The sequence below is a fragment of the Triplophysa dalaica genome, chromosome 11 (assembly GCF_015846415.1).
Source record: "Triplophysa dalaica isolate WHDGS20190420 chromosome 11, ASM1584641v1, whole genome shotgun sequence".
Lineage (NCBI taxonomy): Eukaryota > Metazoa > Chordata > Actinopteri > Cypriniformes > Nemacheilidae > Triplophysa > Triplophysa dalaica.
Window position 1 is genome coordinate 21,045,198 of NC_079552.1, and position 24,400 is coordinate 21,069,597.

The 24,400-nt window shown below is 41.8% G+C and overlaps 1 protein-coding gene across 3 annotated transcripts in view; it reads left to right on the top strand.

The window, feature by feature from the left end:
- Nucleotides 1-24,400, top strand: part of csmd1a (CUB and Sushi multiple domains 1a) — a 313,221-nt gene that overhangs the window by 161,921 nt on the left and 126,900 nt on the right. For all 3 annotated transcript variants that reach the window (XM_056760343.1, XM_056760344.1, XM_056760345.1), the window contains exons 10-14: nucleotides 5,041-5,162; nucleotides 17,493-17,596; nucleotides 17,790-17,902; nucleotides 22,238-22,420; nucleotides 23,703-24,029. In XM_056760343.1, the coding sequence (XP_056616321.1) occupies nucleotides 5,041-5,162; nucleotides 17,493-17,596; nucleotides 17,790-17,902; nucleotides 22,238-22,420; nucleotides 23,703-24,029 (849 nt within the window). The remainder of the gene's footprint in view (nucleotides 1-5,040; nucleotides 5,163-17,492; nucleotides 17,597-17,789; nucleotides 17,903-22,237; nucleotides 22,421-23,702; nucleotides 24,030-24,400) is intronic.

The following is a 24,400-nucleotide window of genomic DNA, read 5'->3' on the forward strand; positions in this document are numbered from 1 at the left end:
TGCATTTAATTATCTATTGTAGCATTTCTTTGTCTGTGTTTCCAAACCTTGCGAGATGGGTATGTGGGGAGCATTTTAAGACACTGTAAGACTGTTATTTATAGATTCTTATTCGAAGAGAAAGATACCTTTGAAGACACCTCAAATTACAGTATTGGGCAATACCATTTGTAATCTTTACAGAGGAAATCCCATAATGCACAGCAATTTCTCAGTGAAATCCATGACAGAAAAATCAAGAACAAGGCATCTCACTTGGTCGCTGAGGCTCTGGTCAGCATCTAGAAGTGTTTTATTTGCAAGAACTCAAATAATTGTTGGAACGTGAGATGTTGGAACACAAACTTCTGCGTTTTCTGGAAGCAAACCTGCATTAAAGTTTCTTGCGCCAATAATGTCACCTTTGCGCACAATCGGTACACTTTTGCCACGTCCTTTGGTTTGATACCTCCATCAAGCAAATGAATGAGAAGCGATGTTTGCTTTAATTAGGTGCTGCCGTTTTCAGTGCCATTCACCAGAGCTTATATCCACATCTCACAAAACCTCCAGCCTAGAGAAGAGAGCTTATTTAAACTCCTAATTTCAGCTTTAATTAAAGTTTTGCTCGCTTTCACAAACACTACCTCTCATTATACTGCCATAAGGCGATAAGCCACGACAAAACATGATCAAATCTTCTTCACGCTATCAGACCGCAACAATTCAGCCTCGTTTTGCAGGGGTGTAAATATTTACTTTGACATTGTTTTGATTAGGAGTCATCAGATGATGTGATGCGAAAGTGGCGAATAAATAACTTTAGTCCATATTTGAACAAATGGATATTTGAAAAATATTTTTATGTGCTCTGAAGGCATGTCTACACAAAGAAAAATAACTTTAAATATGATAGTAGATGTAGTACTAAAATCACTTGAAATTTTAGATGATAACCCGATTGCACACATACGTAGTTGATGAATGCATTTACATCTACAAGCCTTACACACGTCTGTCAAACGTTATATATGCTATATATCAAAAATCTGATGTTTTGAAGCAGCTCACATTTTTTTTAATCTTTTACTGACATCTTGCAGACATGCCTATGCTTTCACAGCACAACCATAAAAATAACTAATTATTTGCTTTTACTTAGCATTATGTAATACTAAAGGTGCAGTTTGTAACTTTTGTTGCAGTAAATATCCAATAACACAAAGGCCAGCGATATATTTTGTTCAGTTGAATATCTGTAAATCGTGAGAAAATTGATATTTACCCATTGACACAGACCGTGTCTGGCAGTCGCCTGTCAATGGCGTCATTTCCGTGTTACCAAAGACACAAGATGGAGAGCCCGCAGGAAAGGAGACTAGAGGCTATTATATGATTGGTTGAGGTGCTTCACATGATTCATGTAATGCTTTCTCCAGATCTTGTATCTCCCTAATAACACAGTTAGCGGTGGAGTTGAAGACGACAGTTCCCATTATTCCACGCTCCTTGCAGCGTCATCAAGCTACGCCAATGTTTTTTTAACATTTCTGTTTTGAATGGGCACCCTTTTGCGGCAGATTTTACAAACTGCCCCTTTAATAAACATAATCATTGCATTGGCTGTGATAGTCACACCACAGTTCACAGCTTTTCACATTCTGTGTGCACAGATGGACCGCTTGTCACCGAAATCATTTCGCCTAGCACCCGGTTAGGATGCAGAACTGAGCAATGCAACAAGGTTTAGACAATAGCGCATCTGCTTCATAACAAGAGCAAAAATGTCGATTTATTTCTGCATTCCAGAAGGCTCATCACAGCGGTCACGAGGATAGATATGATTAAGACGAGACCTGGAGTGTCTTAGTTCTGAAGCCACAGAGGACACAGGCCTCCAAATGACATTAATCAAAATGAAATAAGGCAGTGTGTCAGAGGAGCGGACGGAGGAGTAACCATGTTTGACAATTTCTTTGCACAATTCTCGCCCATCGCTGATTGATCCAGACACTTTTTGTTTCTTCAGTGCCAAATAACCTTTTTAAAGACAAGCCTTAAATGCCTTCTTTACCCTCTTTCTAAGATATTTCGGTGTGATGAGTACTAAGGGGGAAGGTAAAGACCCTTTAGCTTTCTGATTTATTAACCCCAAGAGAGTATATTTTGGACCTGTAAATGAAATAAGCTCAATTTGACTGCTGCTTTTAGCACTTACTGCCGGTTTGGTAATTAAGTGATGCTTATAACATCAATTTGCAAGTATAGAGACCGTGAAGGAGGTCATTGTATATGCCAGATGCGGCGTGATAATTCATGTTTTTAAACTAGAGCTTTACAAAGAGTGGTTATCTTATAGATTGCTGCCCAGTGCCTCCCTTGACATCAGCTCTGTTTACACCTGCTATTAATATGCATCTCAAATGCATTTTCTGTGACCACTGTGGTTAGTTTTTTTATTGACTTGCTTTCCTCTGCCGTTTATGTTGTTGCACTTAAGTAGAAGTAAAAACAAAGTAAGCACACTCTCCCTTTCATAAAGTTCTCGAAATCTCCATCTCATACTGAACGTTTACTCTTACAGTATTTAAGTCCATTGTTTGTTCAAAGCATTGAGAATATTTGCTGTGTTCTCTCTTCACATCTCCACCTATCCAAATCTCTGTGAGCGGGCGTTCTCATTGAAACTGTCAAAGCAAATCTCTGACTAAACAGAAAAGAGAAGCAGTTAATACCCCGATACAGTAAAACTCTGGAGGAAAACCCTTACTGTGTCAATGATTGAGTCGAGATATTTTGAGGCATGACCTTAAATAGATTCCCAGCTAACACAGTGATGACGTACCTGGACCGGACCATATTCGTTCCCACGACGTACCAAATAACGCTCAATTAAATTAATTAAATTTAATTAATTTGTGATTAGATTTAATTTTATGCATGATTGGAATAATTTTCTAGTTAAAAATGTATTATACAACATATAATGTTTAATAAAACTTAACACAGCGCTGTACATTCGCATCAGACATTTTATTTAGATACTGAAGTAAATGACATAAATAACCAAAGACTTCAACACAATATAGAGGATTCAAAGCAGATATTTATTGACAGAGATGAATAAACTTGATCTTTAAGCTTAACATTATATTAAAGGGATGTCTGTTTTTTGGATACAACAATCAAAAGCTTCTTAAGTCACACTCACAAACATCAGGGTCCGTTCGTTTAAAAGCACCAAATCATTCAAAAGTCAATAAAATATCTGTTTACACTCACATCTGTAAGTTATAAAGTAAAGAAAGAATATTAATAAACCGCTAAAGTTATACATCATTCAGTGAGGTAAAACTAAATAACAGTTAAATTTAAATGATGCGAGCGCGCAGCTCTTTGCTGAACATAGAACGCGATTGCTGGACTAGCACCCACATTTTAATTGTTGTATTTTATTAAACTCCAGTTTAATAGCTGTGAAAAATCGGATTAATAGCATTTGTTTTGACAATAACAGATTTTACTCTGATCATAAATTTGGCTTATAAAAACATGATAAATCTATATTACCAGTGTCCAGGTATCTGAAGACCAGAATACCACATCGCCACAACGATGATTCCCATGGGATTCATTTAAGACATTATTTGAGGACGCGGCTATAACGTTTTTTTTAGTAGGGTAATGAAATATAAGCCCTGATTCGGTCGCAAATCCCAGTTTCTCAACAAGAATATGTTACTTGTGTGTTATTTGTGTGGTACAGTTTATATGAGCATTGTTAGCTTAGCATTGCTAACATTTTGCAGACACTTTTATTCAACGAGACAACAAAAGTGAAAGTAAGCAAAATAAATTGACTTTTCTCTCTGTTGAAAAAAATATGCTGGTTATATATATATATGCAGAATATGTATGTTTTTAAGCATGGCAACTGGTTAACGCTGGTCATGTGCTGGTCCTTAGCTAGCTCCTGCTCATAACCAGCTCACTAGGCCAGTTTAAATCAGCTCATTACCAGCTAAGGTCCTGCACATGACCAGCTTGAACCAGCTCGAACCAGCTAAGGACCAGCAAATGACCAGCCAAACCAATCTGACAGGAATTATTAAATCTATTATTTTTTCTTCATCAACACGAATTTCCTCTTTTTTTCGTGTCACCAGCATGAAAATTTGTCATTTATATATTTCAACCTGATTTCAAAAGATTTTGCAAATACTTCAGGAGTTGGCTAACCAACACCTTACCACAACTCAAACCCTAAAATCACAGCCGCAAAGGCTTATTTAGCAAAAAATTCTAGTTTCACGATGTGGCAAAGCAATGATAAATGGCTCCCATAACCCCGCCCCTAAACCTAACGTCACAGGGAATAGTTATATCATAATAAAACATACAAATAAGATCATAGGAAATAGCAATTCACACGAATAAACTACATTGTAAAATAGGTATGAATTCCCATCAGATTGCGTTGATATATATTTATACATATGAAAGATATCGCATATTAAAGGACTTTTGATGGAAAGTTGTAATGAGTGACAGAAAAATACTATGCTGACTGACACGAAAAAAGGGGAAATTCGTGTTGATGAACACAAATTAATAGATTACGTTTCGTGACAATTTCACAAATTCCCTTTAGGCTGTGTTTGACCAGCTCAAACCAGCAACCATGCTTCAAAACCTACCTAACCAGCATATGCTGTTTTTTCATTAGGGAACATCAAGCATGTTAACATTTAAACATTAAGCACTTATACACAAAGATTTCAAGTGAATTATTATAATGTCTTTGAATGCAGCTGGCTATGTATTCTCTAGACGTTAAGGGAACTTCATGTTCATCATGTTAGAATTCTCACATCTTGTTTTTAATTTTCTTTTTTGGGATTGCCTTCTCTACAAAGCACACATGCTGTACACATTTGACCACAATGAGGGTTCTGAGAAGCTTGTACAATATTGTATTATATATAATATTCAAACAGCAATGACTACAAAACCGTGGGTATCATTAAATTTACCTTCATTTTATTTTTACTCCCTTAACAGCAAGAACATGTGGCTCTAATTTGCGAGGCCCTAAAGGCGTGATAACATCTCCAAACTACCCTGTCCAGTACGAGAATAATGCACACTGCGTGTGGGTCATAACAGCGATGGATCCAGAGAAGGTACGTCTGTAATTTAAATCTTAATTGCAATCTATGTCTCACAGTAGTCATATGAGAATATAACTCCGCAAAACATGCTTAAGATCCATTTTCAGTCTGATGAACCCAAAGACGATCTGCTTTTGAATAGGCTCCGAGATGCATAATTGACTGGAACTTTGCGTAAATGTCAAAAATAATCTTGAAGATAATTTGGTAGGACATTTGCATTGCAGTCAACGGTGTTTGCATAATTGTCAACCTTTTGGCCCGAGCGTCTATCGTCTCTGGAATTGATTAGGTTCAGCCACACGTCCTCAGCTCTGTGGTAAGAGTGACGGTGGCACAATCCGGTATGACCTCAGCGTGCACCGCGGGAGTCGCTCACGCTGTGTTTGCTAAATTAAGACGAAGGGAAAACAGTCAAAATAACAATTACTGTGGTGTAAACACGATCATGTTAACATGCTTTGCATCTCTGCATAGCAGGTTTTTAATGCGGGGTGTGGGATGTACTGTATGTGTGTGGGTGACCTTGTTGAGTTACTGTAAAACAAAGTTATAATACAGTGAACATCATATTTTCCTTGCGATTAGGGCTGGGTGATATTTTGAATGTTCACAATACATTCAAACTAGATTACTTGGAATAAGAAATAAAGTGAGTCTGTATTTTGAATGGCCTCTTTATTTGGGTATTTGGTTTCCTAAAGAGGGTTTGGAGGACTTTTCCTTGTCTCATTAACTCCACAAAAAAGTAGTAAGGAGAAATTTTGGACCATTCCTCTTTACAAAAGTGTTTCAGTTCAGCAATATTCTTGGGATGTCTGGTGTGAATCGCTCTCTTGAGGTCATGCCACAGCATCTCAATCGGGTTGAGGTCAGGACTCTGACTGGGCCACTCCAGAAGGCGTATTTTCTTCTGTTGAAGCCATTCTGTTGTTGATTTACTTCTATGCTTTGGGTCGTTGTCCTGTTGCATCGTCCATCCTCTGTTAAGCTTCAGTTGGCGGACAGATGGTCTTAAGTTTTCCTGCAAAATGTCTTGATAAACTTTGGAATTCATTTTTCCATCGATGACAGTAATCCGTCCAGGGCCTGAGGCAGCAAAGCAGCCCCAAACCATGATGCCCCTCCACCATATTTCACAGTTGGGATTAGGTTTTGTTGTTGGTGTGCTGTGCCTTTTGTTCTCCACACATAGCGTTGTGTGTTCTTTCCAAACAACTCAATTTTGGTTTCATCTGTCCACAGAATGTTTTGCCAGTAGTGCTGTGGAACATCCAGGTGTTCTTTTGCAAACTTCAAACGTGCTGCAATGTTTTTTTTGGACAGCAGTGGCTTCCTCCGTGGTGTCCTCCCATGAAGTCCATTCTTGTTTAATGTTTTCCTTATTGTAGATTTGTCAACAAAAATGTTAGCATGTGCCAGAGATTTCTGTATGTGTTTAGCTGACACTCTAGGATTCTTCTTCACCTCATTGAGCATTCTGCGCTGTGCTCTTGCAGTCATCTTTACAGGACGACCACGCCTAGGGAGTGTAGCAACAGTGCTGAACTTTCTCCATTTGTAGACAATCTGTCTTACCGTGGACACATGGACATCAAGGCTTTTAGATATACTTTTGTAGCCCTTTCCAGCTTTATGTAAGTCAACAATTCTTGATCGTAGGTCTTCTGAGAGCTCGTTTGTGCGGGGCATGGTTCACATCAGACAACGCTTCTTCAGAACAGCAAACTCAAAACTGGTGTGTGTTTTTTATTGGACAGGCCAGCTTTAATCAACACATCCAATCTCATCACATTGATTGGACCCCAGGTTGGCTGACTCCTGGCTCCAATTAGCTCTTGGAGAAGTCATTAGCCTAGGGTTTCACATACTTCTTCCACCCTGCACTATGAATGTTTACATGTTGTTTTCAATAAAAACATGAAAACGTATAATGTTTGTGCGGTATTAGTTTAAGCAGACTGTGTTTCTATATTGTTGTGACTTAGACGAAGATGACCAAGACCGAAGAACACATTTTATGACCAATTTATGAAGAAATCCAAGTAAGCCCAAAGGGTTCACATACTTTTTCTTTCAACTGTATACTCACCCAGACCTGCCTGAAACGCCTCGTATAACCACACCCCCACAAATCTACATCAGTTTGTGGTATGATTTGACTAAGACCGCCCGGATGTATACGCAAGTAAGGTGGGTAAGGTACATGCAACTGGTTAACTGGCCAATCATAGCACACCTCTCTTTTCAAAGCGGTGAGCTTTCTAAAAATCGTGTCATATGACCCCTTTAAAGATTTTAAATCTGCTTGGCTGCAATGGCTGTTTTGTCAAAAGGATGATTCTTCCGATTGTAAAGAAAACAAGCCCTTTCAGAGCAGACCTATGAATATTGAATGTCCTTTTGTTTGATCTGATTAATTTGAAATGTGTTTCCATTAAAACCCCCGCAAAATAGTTTAGTTAAACATTTGTTAAACATTCAGGTCATAGGCGCAGATTTATGTTTCTGCCGGTGGTGTTCATCGAGCATCCAGGGGAACGGTGTCTGTGATTCAGCTCCTACAGCACTGCAGCTGAGGAAAACATTACGTTTCTAAAACCCATCCCTCAGGAACTGGATGTGTACAATTAGTCATTCAGATGATAGACTACTGTAAAATCTTTGTGACATGCCAGTAAATCGAAAGTACCTGTTGGCCACCATCATAAACAGGCTTCACTATCAGACGCATAAAATCCCAGCCATGTCACAAGCGGTTTGTTTTTAACTCTGGTTTCAAGCTTTGATCTCATGATGAAATGTGACTTTAATTTCTTTCACAGTGTGTTATTTTTTTCACCAAAGGCTCTGTGGAAATCCTGGTGAGCTGCCTAACTAGACAGCTTTTTCTTTCAGGCATCCTATCTAGAATATATTATACAAGCAAGGCGCCTTTTTTTGAAGAGATTGGAAGGGTTGCTTTGAGTTCTAGTTATACTTTTGTTTACTCTGCAGTGTTCACGAAAGTTCAAGGTAAATGCTAAATGCATATTTCAATGCAGTGCTGAATTTAGAGTAAAAAGTAGATCGGAAGTCCTCTCAGAACAGAATGTTAAGACCTGAGGATATCATAAAAATCCAGTCTCGATCTGCGTGTCTCAGACGAGAAGGTCATGGTTCAGAACATGGCAGGACTGCTAATACGTTAACAACTTATTATTAAGGCTACAGTCATCAGTCCGATACAATCCATACCACATTTTAAGTTCACCTGGCCTTTCTTTAATAAAATAAGTCAATATTTGCAAACACAAAGATTCACCATCATCATTTAGATTTTCACACAGTAACTCCATCATATGAAGCTCATCAAATTCTTTGTACTTTTGCTTGAATTGCTTTAGATCAAATATTTAGTGTCGCCGTTCATATTAGTTTTAATAACGTCTGCCCTGAAACTATACTGCTGCTGTCTGCCTTACATCATTTTTCATGAGTCACTTTATAGCATGAAGACTTCTGAGTGACTGAGTATTATGGGCTGTGACATCATTCGATCGGCCGCGACCTGTATGTCACAATGATAAGAAACTGACTCAGATGTATGGCTTCCTATGGAAAGACAGCAGAGTAGATTATATTTAGAATTTGAACATCAAAGTTGCACTTTGCCTAAAGGTCACTGTATAAGATTAACAGTATTAACAAATGTTGCTTGTCAGATCATTTGTCAGAAATAACTTTGTTTTGATATTATTAACAGTCTTGTGTGTCCATGTGAATTACGAGTACCGATATTTTTTTTCTGGTGCTCGCCGAAACCGATCCCTTTACCTTTTTAAAACACAGTGAGACTAAGAAAAATAAAAAAGCTTCCTAGTTACAAACAACTCCACCTCAAACACATTATGAAAAAAAATGTTATGTGCTTTTCACAAACTTTCAAAGCAAATTGCACAACAGATTTCTGTCAGTTCTGTCACATGAGGTCTCGGTCTTTGGATCGCTGCATTTTTACAAATATGAGTATGAGAACATGAGCTTAGTATCAGGCCCGATACAGATACTGGTATCAGTATATCCCTACTTTTTAAGGGATCATATGCCGCCAATGCGTGTTTTTCTGTGTCTTTGGTTTGTTATAAGTTGCTCGTGCATTTATTAGAAACGTAAAATTGCGAAAATGAAAGTGTCGGAACAAAAGATGGATTATATGTATATGAATACGCAACTAAGGTGGTGTACCTGTCAACACAATCGAAGAGGAACCTGATGTTCCAAATATGGATAGTGCTGTTACTTTGCGTCACACGCTTGCAGTATTCGACCAATCACTACACACTGGTTAACTGGCCAATCATAGCACATCTCGCTTTTCACAGTGATGAGCTTTGATAAAAATCAGCCACGTTTTAGAGAGGCGGAGCAAAGAGGAGAGACAAACATGCAAGGTATGTGGAAAATACAACGTTTTTATTAACTCGTGTAGACGCACTACATCTAAAACAAACTATACCGCACTATTCGTTTTAGCTGTGTCATATCACCCCATTAATGGATGTATGGAATTAGTCCACAAGTGCATATACACGCAGAGGTTTAGTTTATCACGTGATCTTATCTATTAAAATATTTACATCTGATTCACAAATAAGTATCAAAGTCTAAATGATTGGTGTTTGCTGGATCTCCAGTGAAGCTCTGTTCATCCAGAAAGAGGTGAGATCTGAGAATCTGAAAGAGAGAGAATAAAGAAAGCAGTCTTTTTGTGTACACTTTCTTGTTGCTTTTGATTAAATGCCCAGGGAAGGGCAAGGCACCGTGTATGGTGTCAACACCATGATTCAGTCAGCTGGGGAAGATCTCATTATCACACACACCAGAGATTTGAAGCTTTTTCTTTTTTGCATTCATCCGCTCATGATGGCACACCATTGCTGAAGGCTGAGAGTTGAGATGTTAAAGTTCACGGTTAATATGTAGGAAGCAAATGTATAATAGAATTCAATGTAAGTCTGCCAAATGCATACATTCAAATGTAAATGTAAGCCTTGTAGACGTGCCTTATATTTGCATTCATGGACCTTTTAAGTGTAGAGCTGTATAGAACAAATACATCTAATTTCTGAAATCAAACCGATAGCTTTTTGCGTTTCTGAAGTCTTGGTTTGCTTAAGACGACAGGAAAGCTTTAGAAAGGAAAAAGAGAATGTCAGGGGATGAAAAGAAGCCCAATAATCATGAACTGGATGAATTGCACGTCTTTTACATCAGAAATTATATTTGAAAAATTAAGTAAATTATAAGAGTCATCTAATACAGAATTTTTTCTTTATTACACTATTGCAGCTAAACTACATGTAGATAGATATATGACTTAAATATTCAAGTATATACTGTGTTTGGAGTTTACCTAAAATATCAAATTTTGACTGCTTGAATAGTTGTTGTTTTTTTGGCACAAAGTGCTCCAGGTCATGTCGTGGTCCTTTCCCAGCTTCCGATTCCCTCTCTATCATCCCATAATTTCCTGTCTCACTCTCCACTGTCCTATCTATGTAAGAAAAAAAGGAAAATACATGTATGACATCAAGAATTGCAATAATCAAATATGTTTTAATGTTTTAGGAGTCAACAAGTGCACTCCTTCAAGTTTATTCAGTATACTGCACCTTTAGTTTTTACAAAATTTTAGTTTCGATTGTAAACGTGGGGTGGAGTTGGAGAAGTCTGTAACAGTATGATTTATTTATGATATAATTGTTTAATATTAGTAGGTTAACAACACATGGCCTCTTTGAGCTGCTGTATGTTTTGAAACAGACATTATTTTTGGTGCTGGTCTAAGCATCGCTGTTACTCTTTTCTTTTTTTAATTTATCACATTATTTATACTTTTCCCTCCCAAATGTTGATACTGCTTTTTGCACAACCTGTTTTTGCTCAGCGCAGAACTTGCGACCGTGCACAGCTTTGAGGGAACTTTGCTTGTAACACCGAACATGATTTGTGAACACTCTCTTTTTCTGGATGAAAACAAACGCAGTATGAAACCAGACCATTTAGCTATTTCTGAATAGCATCAGAGAAAGTCGGGGGGAAAGTGGAGTCATTGAGGCAACTGTCAGGCCTTTTTAGTTTTTGTGTAAAATAAGGAAATCAATAGTTCTTTTAAGCCGGTGCAGGGAACAATGGCTAAGATGCCCTGTTACTCTCTGAATGTGTTTATGTAGACCATGAGTGCTGTTTTTATCCACTTGCCAAGCCTTCTGTAAAAATATAATCTTTGCTTTTTGACAGGATAATTTAAAAGCCTGTATTTTAGGCGTCTCGATTAGGGAACGACGCAATATAAGCGATGACATTTTATACAGATTGCTTGTCAGGAGCTTCTGGTTTGTGTCGCCGATCATGCTTTTCTTTTAAAACCATCATGTTCAAGCTGATAAAATCTCACGCCAGCCGGCTTGAATACTCGCATACGAACTAGTGACCGTTTGAAATACTTTTAAATCGTCTGTACCGTAAGTACTGGCTGTGAAACACATTTTTGTTGTCTTTTATTGTCTAAAAATGCCCCCTGGTGTCATATTTACAGTTCCCTTTCTGTCGGTCTCTCGACGTTGTGTCGAGAACGACAGATGGGGTTCGCCCTTGAGAACCAATCAACTCTGACTACTATAGAAAAGGCCAATGAAATTTGGCGAATGCAATTTGCATGCCGGGCTCCGCCCCCGGAAATCCGGTATAAAAGGAGGCCGGCGTGCAGCATTCACTTACCTTTTGTTCTTCAGAGCCATCGCTCATGAGTACAACTCAGGATTCAATCCTCTACAACTACACGCTGGTGCTACGACGTGTTACAGCGGATCGTCCCTTCCTGCAGCGACCTTCCCCTGGGCGTCTCGGCGGTTCCGGAGGTGTTAGAGATTTTTTCTAAAAGTCCTTTTCAGGACTGACTGAGCATTCTCCAGCGCGGCATGTCCCGCTGTTCTCTTGGGTGCGGCACCCTCATCGAGGGGGGGGATGGACACGATCGCTGCATTAGGTGTCTGGGCGTCCAGCACACTGAAGCAGCGTTCGTTGACACATCTGCCTGCACTGCGGGCAGATTGTCATTCAGAAGTTGCGGTCACGGGTGGCTGTCTTCCTACGGGAACCAGCCACCATTTCGTCTGCTACCCGGGCTGTGATATCTGTGGCTACGGCCCCGATGACCACCCACGTTAGCAGCGTTAGTGATATGGGGAACTCTGCGAACGTAAACCCGCCAGCCAAGTGCTCACGGGCCGATCGCACCCCGATTCGCTCTTCTGAACGTTCCCCAACCGGCGGTGGCATACCGTCCGGATCCTCACGCACACACTCGGAAACGATGTGTGACGTAGATGAGATGTCGCTCGCAGCATCGGAGGGAGACTGGCATCCGACTCTGCCGAATCCAAACTCCACCCCCAGCGGTCGAGTTCAGGAGGAAGCAGAAGTGATGTCATCCGTGCTAACCCGGGGATACGTGGTTCCCGAGGTCTGTGCGCGGTGCAAACCGTGCCCACCCCGGGTGCCATGTTTTTCCCGGAGGTGCATGAGGAGCTGTGTAAAACTTGGAACGCTCCACTCACGGACCGTTCCAGTGAAACCAGCTCTGGCTCCCTTACTTCCCTCGATGGTGAGGCAGCCAAGGACTGCGTCGAGATCCCCCGGGTGGAACGTCCGCCCGCGGTGCACCTGTGCCGCGGACGGCTACCGCCTGGGGGGGATCGACCACTCCTACCGTCCAAAGCACGTAAGACTTCGGCATCACTGGTGTCGAAGCCTTGCGATGTTGCGGGCCAGGCTGCCTCCTCTCTCTATGCCTTGGCCATCCTGCAGGTCCGCCAGGCCAGGGCGCTGAGAGGGCTCCACGAGGGTAAGGCCGACCCGGGTATAATGCAGGATCTCCGTGCCACCGCTGACAGCGCTCTACGGGCGACTAAGGCGGCGGCACGGGCCCTGGGTCGGACGATGTCCACGGTAGTGGTCCAGGAGAGACACCCCCGGCTATACCTTGTGCAGAAGAGTGACAGCAAGGAAGTCCGCTTTCTTGATGCACTCATCTCGCAGGGTGGGTTGTTGGTAACACCGTCGAGGACTGCGCTCAGCAGTTTTTTGACGGCGAAGCAGACAGTGGCAATTAACCACATTTTTTTCACGCCGCGACTCGGCCGCCTACAGGCCTCCGAGATCTCACGTGACGTCTGCTTCCCTGCAACCCAGGACCCTTTCGACATCGGCTCCGGTTCCTGTGCCCCCACAGGCGGCACCCCGGAAGCAGAGGTCGAGGGGGAAACCTCCACCCCGTCAGCAACCTCCTCGCGAGAAGGGACACTGACGGGAAGACCCCAGGGAGAACAACATCGGGCCCGAACCTTCACAGCCACGGCTCTGATCGGTCGGTACGGGACGACTCCTGCCTCGTCACCAAAGCCGGGCCCTTGTTAGGGCTTGGCGCCCACTTACTCACTGAGTTTTCTGTTCTCCCCGGGTTTACTTGCAGCCGATCGCACACTCCACTGGACTGTGCTCGGCGAACAGACCTCACACCCTGGCGAGGCGTGAGGTAGTACACATACGACAGCCGTCACCACTCTCAAACCGACAGTGCGTGCCGTTGTCCCGCCAGGCAGGTAAGTGCAGAGCATCCTCTTTCTCGGTATGGAACTCAACTCTGTCACCATGTCGGCACACCTGTCCGCAGTTGTGCCCAACCAGTGTTGAACTGTCTGAAATGAACATTTTAGGCAGACAGCGGTCCCCCTGAAACAATTCAGAGGCTCCTGGGACACATGGCGTCCTCGCGGGTTAATACCCCTCGAGTTGATGCACATGACACCGCTCCAACACTGGTTTCAGAGTCGAGTTCCGAGGAGAGCTTGGCACACCGGCAGCAGGCGCATGGTGATGCCGCCCTGCTGCCGACGCACCATAACCCCTAGTCTTTATGACTTTTTCGACGGACTCAGGTCCCTCTGAGCAGGTTATGAGGCAGGTCGTGGTGACGACTGAAGTCTCCCTTCAGGGGTGCGGTGTAGTGTGCAACGGGCACGCAGGTGGGGTGTTGGACGAACCCCTGCCTGCGCTGGCATATCAATTGCCAAGAGTTGTGGGCTATGCTACTTGCTCTGAGCAGGCTACGGCCTCTCGTGCGAGACATGCACGTGCTGTTCCGAGGACAGCACTATAGCTGTAGCGAATACAGATCGTCAGGGTGGCGTTCGCACACAGCAGCTAAACACAACTTGCTCGACGCCTCCTCCGGTGGAGTCAACAGGTGACTCGTTCCCTGCAGGCCACACACCCCGGGCAAACTGAACTAGACAGCCGACGTGCTTTCTCGCCAGTTTATGCCTCGTGGATAGTGGCGACTCCACCCCCGTGCAGTCCAGCTCATTTGGAGGCTGTTCGGGTAGGCCCAGGTAAAACCTGTTCACCTCCCGTAACACCACCATTTGCCCGCTTGATAGTCCCTGCCCTCGGCATGGATATCCTTGCGCACAGCTGGCCGCGGGATGGGCGGAAGCACACCTTCCCCCCCCAGGAGCCTTCTTGTACAGACTCTGTGCAAGGTCAGGGAGCAGGAGCACCAAGTGTTATTGGTTACACCACACCGGTCTAACCGCACTTGGCCTCAGAGCCGATGCTCTGGACAGCGACTCCCCCTGAACCATTCCCCTGACAGAGGACCTGCTCTCTCAGGGGAAGGACACGTTCTGGCATCCCAGATCAGACCTCTGGAACACCCATGTCTGGTCTCTAGACGGGACGAGAAGATCCTAAGATGGCTACTCCCCCTATACGGCTGAGACCATCACCCAGGCTAGGGCCCCATCTACTAGGCGGTTACACGCCTCTAGACGGTGCCTCTTCTCGTCCTGGTGTCTTTCTCAACGAGAAAGACCCACTGAGGTGCTTGATCAGGATTGTGTTCCCCTTCTCACGAGACTGGAGACTAACATCTCCCTTCCACACTGAAAGTGTATGTAGTCGCTATTGCCACTCATCACGACTCAGTCGGTGGAAAGTTTCTAGGGCAACACGACCTGGTCACCAGGTTCCTAAGCAGCGAGAGGGCGGAATCCGCCTCATCTCCGCTCCATACCCTCTTGGGACCCTAAGTGGTCCTGGGGAGCCTCAGGGCCCCCCAAAGAGCCCCTCGGAGGTTCCGATCTTCCTCATAGAGTAAGACGGCCCTCCTGACGGCGCTCATTTCCTTCAAGAGGGTAGGGGACCACCGAGCATCCTCCGTGTCCCTGGATTGCCTTAAACTCGGCCCTGGAAACTCTCACGTTATCTTGAGACCCAGGCCCGGATGCGTGCCCAAGAAGTTCCCACTACTCCCTCCGGGGCCAAGTGGTGAACTTGCAGGCGCTCCCCATAGGGGAGGAAGACCCAACCCGACTAGTGTTGTGTCCAGTACGTACTGGACCGCACGCAGAGCTCTGAAGCTCTGACCAGCTCCGTGTCTGTTGGAGGACAGCAGAAGGGGAAGGCTGTCTCCAAACAGAGGCTGGCGCACTGGGTCGTGGACGCCGTTACGACGGCATTCCGATCTCAGAATCTCCCATGCCCACTGGCAGTGAGGGCTCACTCCACACGGAGTTTAGCCACCTCCTGGACACTGGTAGAAGCGCCTCTCTAGCAGACATCTGTAGAGCTGCGGGTTGGGCTATGCCCAAACACCTTCGCAAGGGTTAACAACCTTCGCGTAAACCCGGTGTCAGCCCACGTCCTGCGTGGCGACATGTAGGACTGGCATCCGGGGGGGCGTATGCCTGCGAAAGCACCTTCCACCCTCTAACAGGTTGGGTCAGTGTGCTATTTACCTTTTCTTCTTACCCGAACACATCGCTAAGAAACTGGTACCTCACCAGCCTCCCTTCTTACCCAGACACTGGTTAAGAATAGGCATTCCATCCATCACCAAACAAGCACCCCCTGGGGGCTGGCTGGGCAGAGCAGCCTTCCCCCTTAGGCCGGGATACCATGTGAGCTATCACAGATAGCTCTAACGGGCCCTAGTGCTACCGGACGTCTGTAACACCCCCTCCGTGGGCTGTTCCGTCTGATGTATCCTCATGAGAATGGTTCCCACTCCTGGTAACCCATGAGCTTCCCCAGGTGGGCCTCCACCTCGCGGTTAACTACTCAGTCCGCACGTTCCATGCGTTCTCCTCCAAGGACGAGACCATACCTATATCCACCATATTCCTCCCCACGGGTAGGAGGTGGCCTCTGTAGCGCTTCCCTGATTAAGAGTCGCGCTTACCCGGTGTAAACTGATCTGGACGGCCTCTCGCCTATAGAGAGCTAAGGCCCCGTCCGTGAAAGTTACCGGTCAGGGCTGTACCCATCTTTCTCCAAGAAAGCTCTGGAACCCCCCGACCACCACACTGGAAGGTTACAGTCTCACGAAAGCTTCGAGATGACACGCCCAGGCTTGTTACCGTCGCTTCGCTAGAGATTGTGACGCGATACAGCGTTGTGGCGTTTTCCATAGGCAACCCCATCTGTCGTTCTCGACACAACGTCGAGAGACCGACAGAAAGGGAACGTCTTGGTTACGTATGTAACCTCAGTTCCCTGATGGAGGGAACGAGACGTTGTGTCCCTTATGCCACGAACACGTATCGTATTCTGCTGCAGTTTGAGAGGTCTCAGGCTCTTCAGAACAAAGGTAAGTGAATGCTGCACGCCGGCCTCCTTTTATACCGGATTTCCGGGGGCGGAGCCCGGCATGCAAATTGCATTCGCCAAATTTCATTGGCCTTTTCTATAGTAGTCAGAGTTGATTGGTTCTCAAGGGCGAACCCCATCTGTCGTTCTCGACACAACGTCTCGTTCCCTCCATCAGGGAACTGAGGTTACATACGTAACCAAGACGTTTTCCGTTGTGTGTCAACAGTTGTGTACTTCACACCTGCAGTGTTTATGGATGAGACAGATTTTTAAGACGGGATAGAATATAGATGAAAATAATGGTTCTTTAATGGCCCATTAAAAACATGTCAGGATGTTTGTCCCAATTAAGCTTTATTTTTTTATTCTCCTTTCTAAACGATCTCTCCACGAATCCACTTTGTGTTCGGCGACCTTTTTCTTTCCTAACATCAAGTGAACACAGAATCTGTTTCCTCAGTAACATTTTGTGAATTAAAATCACATTGCAAATCCATAGCTTCTTTTACATTCACTCTTGAATGTGTGAGTATTCAAAGCCGCGACTGACCTGACATGATGTTTTTTCTATGACCTCTCTTTGAATCGGCTTTTTGATTTAACTTGATGGTCTATAGTTTCTTATCGTATACTTCTTTCTCTGTGTAGGTCATCAAGCTGGCTTTTGAAGAGTTTGATCTCGAGCGGGCGTATGACACATTAACGGTAGGCGACGGTGGCAAGATAGGGGACGCTCGAAGAGTCCTTTATGTGTAAGTATACCAAAAAGCATGAACACGGATCTCCCTCCATTCACCAACGCCTCCACGCCTAACTCTCTTTATGCTCCATAGGATGCCAGTGGCTTATTTTCTTTCAAGTAAAGGAGGCACATGTAGTATAAACCCAGTTTCATGTGTATACACAAATCAAAGAGCGAATGTGGATTTTGTGTTTTTTTCGCAGTCTTACTGGCTCCAGCGTGCCAGATTTGATTGTCAGTATGAGCAACCAGATGTGGCTTCATCTGCAGTCCGATGACACCATCGGATCGCAGGGTTTTAAAGCCGTATATGAAGGTATGTCACAGCAATGTTTGGGACTGATAGTCATGCACACCTGCTGGTTTCTTCTTTCTTAGGGTCATTTTCAGTCCAATGTCAAGTCCTATAAAGCAGGACCATAAACTGTCTTTCCCAGAAACTTCAATGTGTTTTTTATTTTCTCGAAAATGTTTGAGTTGACCACTCTCTATACACCATGTAAGTTGAGGGCAAATGGAGGAGCTGTGAAGACATGTTTGATAGGTTTGCTTGAAATACTCTGTTTGCCCGGAAAATGATGAAGGGATATTTTAGGCTCGTTTGGCAATACACATCTATATTGCATATAACATTTGCCAGTCCAGTCAAAGCCATATTTTCTGCCTTCAAAAAAGTGCAGTAAGTTTGAATAAGCAGCTGAAGGACTGAACATTTGCATACAGTGTTTCAAAAGTCCAAATATTACGGGTGTCACAGTATATCGGTATTGTCAATATCTGTGATTATCAAAAATGTGTTAATAATACACCAAAAGTTTGATAAAAGTGTCTCCCTACACACAGAATATGATTTATTTGCTTAATCAAGAGAAACCACAAAATAATTTTTATTTTATATAAATAGATACTAATATTGTTATAATTAATTATTTTAGCCACGACAATTGTGTAGTGAGGCAACCATGGTAGCAGTTTACAGTTAAGTTCTGTATACATTAAAAACAATTATTTATGGATTTTGGTAAATGTTCATTTATACTATTGTTCATTATTAATTGTTTAATATTATACATTTTATAATTAGTTAAACTTTAAAATTACATAGAAATAACCACGAATAATGATATTAAAAGTACAAATAAAAGTTAATGTTATCAAATTATTCCTCTGTTAACATTTATAGCTTCATTGCAAATGGATTAGATATAAAAAAATGAAAGCAATTCTGAATTGTCAAAATTGAGTTAACAAAAAAGATTTCACACATTTGCATGTATTTGTTTAGTGAGAAACAAAAATGTTAAATCTTTTTTTAATTCAGGATGTACTGTAAGTAACACATTTTTCAAAAAGATCTTTAAGGATTTTCAATGTGATCTTGGCTTTCTGACTCCACATTTATTCAACTGTAGTAATTTAAAGGAAAATGATTAAATGCATCAACGGTGTCCATCAATACTGCTTAAATAAAAACCCACCGAAGAACATTCAATTTAATTGACCTGATTGTATAAGTTGTATGAACTCATTGTTTGTATTCTCATCATCTTCTTGTCTTCCTTTTTTACCCTTCATTTTGTTTTTCTAAAGTGTGCCGTTTAATACCTCAGAATGGAGCTTTTCCCCAGACGCTCTTCACTTTGAACTGTAACCTCACAATTGAGCAATTCTCACTGTCTGGATAGCCCTGCACAATGACACAAACCCAATTAACTTTGTGTAAACCCAATTTCACACTTGTGCTTCTAGTCACGTTGTCATGTTTGACAACACATCCACCGGGACTCACTGGTGGGACATTTTGTTTGAGGCCTTGTACATGTCAAACTCAAATACATAATTTCTCACATTCATTTAAAAGTTTTCAGTTTGGCAGAGATTTTTTTCCTGAACAGAAGCTGGACAGAAACAATATGTGGTCATCAACCGTGATCTTATTGGTAGTTCCCAGTGGGGTTTTTTGACCGAGGGAGAGTGGATGTGTGAAGTGTTGATACTGGTTGGTGTTTGCGGCGTGAACCAACGCTAACTTTTGCGTTTCTCTAAAGAGTTAATACCGTTTTACACATCCCAAAAACACAGGCATAGGCCTACATTTCACACATTCAGAAGCTGAAGCTATGGAATTTTAATATGTTGAAAAACCAAGCAAAACTGTCATTTTTACTGTGGCCCATGTTGGTTTTTTAAGATACCAATAAGGCTAGTAGATCAATCCAAAATCCCTACAAATTGTTTGTTGGAATGTGTGATGACAGTGTGAACTAGCCTTTGTGGGAATAGTGAAAATTTTGTTCAGGAATAATGAAATTGATTTATTATTCAGACAGTCTCATGTCATTACAAAGCTTCATGTGTTTTTTTGTGTGTCACACAAAATGGGAATTTATTAGTTTTATGCTCTACATGTAACAGCAGCAAAAAGTTTGTGTCAACAAAATAAAAATTATAATTAAAAATTATAATAAAATGTACCACGGATTGATAACTAATCAATTAGTTAAAATATATAACTGAATAATATTTATAATGATAATTAAGACCCGTTATTTTTTTAGTTGAATTACCTATTTTCCTGACCAACCTGTTGGTGAGGCATAAAACATTCACAGGTGATTAATCTCACACGGAATCAAACTTTTTCTTAACATAATATATATCTGTGTACTGTGCATATTAATTTTGTATTTCTAAATACAAAAACATACACATACATGTACATATATTTGGGAAATTACCAATAATTTAAATGATAAATAAACATTCATTAATTTTTATATTGTATATTTTTCTTAAATATATGCATGTATGTGTAATTACAAAGTTAATATGCACAGTACACAGACGTATATTACGTAAACACAAACTTTTATTAATCACGATTAATCGGTTGATAGCCCTATAATACATACTTTTAAATATTGAGATGTGATATTATTCTGAAAGAAATTCAGCCATAAGATGCATTAGAACTTTTACATTCGTTTTAAGTAGTAGTACAAAGCAAATACCAAAGACACAATCAAAAGTTAACTTGGGAAAGACAATTTTACATTGAATCGCATGGGAAATTTCAGAGGCTGAAAATTACAGCACTCCCATTTATAGCTGTTATGTTTCATTCTTTTTGCAGTTTTGGCAATGCACAATGGCTCGCTCAAATTCGAGTTTTTTGTCAATACATAAAAGATTAGTTTGCTCTAGAGCCAAATGTATTGAAATTGACTTGGCTTAATGTGCTTAAAATCATATTAACTGTTTTTAAAAACCTTACATCAAAAGTTTACGTCTGACAAAGCATTTCTGTAGCCATTCATTTTCCCAACCGCCTTACCGCGCTTTATTTAACGCTGTTGCGGGTGAGAAGCGTCGGCTTCTTTAGTCATGATGAGTTGGCAGTCCTGACACGATAGCCCGCTATTCTTGTGGGTTCTCGAACTAATCGCCTGTGGCAGCTCCAGAGGTATTTAACTACTCTTAACACCTTGTAGAGTTCCTGGAATCTGCCACGAGAGGGAAACTCATCCCCTGTAGATTATCGGCCGGCTGGGTCAATGAAGCACTCGCTGCTGAGCTGACACCACAGTTGTTAACATAAAAACCAACTCTTCCAGAACGTCATTCGTTTATCACTGTCGCTTTATCCTCCCTTCCAAACACCTCTGCTCTTCTGCACTTTATCTCGACATCATTTCTGCATTTAACCGGTGGATGTTAGATGGTGGCTCGTGAACGGCATGGAAAAACAATGCTAATTGCAAATTATCAAACAGTAGCTAACCATACACTGTAAAAATGTATTTGTTCTGATGAACACAGAGAAAGAAATTTGGAAGAATGCTTTTAACCAAACAGATCTCGACCCCCATTGACTACCATAGTATGAAAAAAGACTTTTTTATTTTTTTGTTCTTTTGATCACTAAAGAAGATATTCTAAAGAATGTAGGAGAGCAAACATTCTGGGACACTTTGACTAACATTGTATTTTATCCTACTATGGTAGTCAATGGGGGGGAAATAGTCTGTCTGGTTATAAGGGTTCTTCCAAATATCTTTCTCTGTGTTCATCAGAGCAAAGACATTCATACAGATTTGGAACAACTCGAAGGTGAGTAAATGCTGACAGAATTTTCATTTTTGTGTGAAATATCCCTTTAAGTTAACTAATATTTTTAAGTTGATTTAACTCAAAAGTTTAAGGCACCCAGGTAACTTATTTCTTAGTTCAAACCACAAAAAAATCACAATCGTGCATTGTTGGGAAAGCTAGAAAATTAGATTGACACTTGTCATATCTTTTGTTGTTGAAGTGAAAGGCCAGGCATCCGGTGGAACTCTGCGGTGTTTTGCTCTGAATTCATCTGTTGCTCTCTAAAAGCTAGCCAAATTGGGCACATTCCAAAATGGACAGGTTGCATGACACCTATATTAAAACAAAAGAATACAGGACCCCGACTGCATCAAAATAAGGGTTATAAATTAGCTAGTATGTGTTTTCATGTGGAAAGTTCTCAAGAAAAACTACTTTACCCCACTGACTACACAAGAATGAGGTTGGATTGTGTACCAAAACATTTCATCCATAACAATCTGGCTGAGAACAGTTCAAATTAAATAAAACATGCACTCTTGTTTTCTTTCCTACACAGAGATCGACAAAGGTGGATGTGGAGATCCAGGCATCCCTGCATACGGAAAGCGAACCGGAGAGCGTTTTTTACACGGCGATGTGCTGACCTTTGAGTGTCAGGCTGCTTTTGAATTGGTGGGGGAGAGGACGATATCGTGCCAGCAAAATAACCAGTGGTCTGGAAACAAACCCAGCTGCGTCTGTAAGACTTTGTTTTTTAAAGAATGCTTAGAATTATTATTAAGAATGATTTATGCATCGCTTCTGTGAAAAACGTGACATGGAGATGGGGTGGATATGAAGCCGGATGCCACTCCATTGATTCCCAAGTTGCCGTATGAGAGGTCGAGCATCATACTTTTGTTTATAGAACTTGTGACAGACAGCGAGGAAGATTTGCTTCCAATTATAGTGTTCTCATCTGTGTTGTCTTAGCTCAGATAAGGGTTTGGCAGACATTGGTGGGAGTGTACAGCATCACTGCAGTCCAGACACCTGATTCACCAAAATCTGGATATATGTTCACACAGTAACATTTTTTCATCATGTTATCGTCATTTGTGCTGTGGTTAGTTCAAAATTTGCACTAACATCCCTTTAAACTAATATCCCTGCTTTCAATAATCAGAAATTCTAATGGTTTCCATGAAAATACCATTATGAATCATTAGCTTTGTCCATTAAAAGCATTACTGGTTTGTCTACTTTGTAGTGTGTTTAAGGCATTATTCCAATAGGATTAATCTCCCAGACAATATTCAACCAGCAGGATCCATCACATACCACACCATGATAGTTTCTATTAAAACCAATACAATTTCAATTATAACCATTAAAACCATTAAATCTGTTACATTTTCTATTGAGTTTTAGGCAGGATTCTATTGTTTTCATTGAGCAGGGATTTGTTTTACGCATTTACCTATGCTGACCTTATCAATTACAAATGAACACTTCTATGAAACGTCCTCTGAAGTCCTGCCAATCAGAGCGTTTCAGAAGGAGGAACTTTACATAGACCATTTTGGTAGAAGTGGGTAAGCGATGAACAATAGACTTGAAATATGTTTAATATAAAGTGTTTTTTTTAATTAGAAACATGAAAATCCATTGTTAAACACCAAATAAACATAATCAAAGCCTCTAAAACAGCCAAAGACTGGGTCCTTTAAGGTATTTTTCTTGGCGGTACCTCATCAACACGTTCTGTTGTTCAAATGAAAACCTCTCGAACAAATGACTTTGTTTTGCTGTCATTTTGTATTTCTCGACAATGAGCCAGGTGCTTGACGCATTATCGTTTCTGCACCGCGCTCTTCATTGTCACAGCCTGCATGAACCCTCCCCCCTCTCATGAGTTTTTGGAGGAAAAATACCAGCATGACGGGCCCTTAATGGATGTGTGATAACGAAGACATTGTGAATGAAAATAAATATGGTAACCTTTGTAATGGAATTATAAATATTTGTCTTCATCTCCGCAGTCTCCTGCTTCTTCAATTTCACCACCCCGTCAGGCACCATCCTCTCGCCCAACTACCCGGAGGAATACGGAAACAACATGAACTGCGTGTGGCTCATTATAGCCGAGCTGGGCAGTCGGATCCATCTCATTTTCAGCGACTTTGAGCTCGAGCCTCAGTTTGACTATCTCATTGTCAAAGACGATGGGATGCCGGAACCCACCACGTTTGGGACGTTCTCCGGCAAGGATGTGCCGTCACAGATCGCTAGTAATGGACATATTATGCGCCTGGAGTTCCAATCTGACCACTCCAACACCGGGAAAGGATTTAATATCACCTACACAAGTAAATGCGCTTTTTCAATTTTTTGGTTCTTTCTTATAGGAAGGTGGTCAAACAGATCGACCTAACCCCAATGTCACTCCCTCGGTTGAGTTGATGTTGCCATGTCGGGGTGCTCACACAATGGTTTGATGTCACTACGGTGTTTCCACTTTTTGGAAATGTACCTAAAAATTATTTACAGATGTCTCTGCGTATTAAGCAAAGATAATAGAGAGCAGTTTATTGTCAAATAAAATGACACACTTCACCTTCAATCTACCCTTTATCCTAATGATGCATTGCACAGTGTGAAAGATGATTTGTATTTATATTTAGAAGTGATATCTTTCAGTGTGAGAAACACGCAGTCATTTGAGTAAATCACTTTCTCT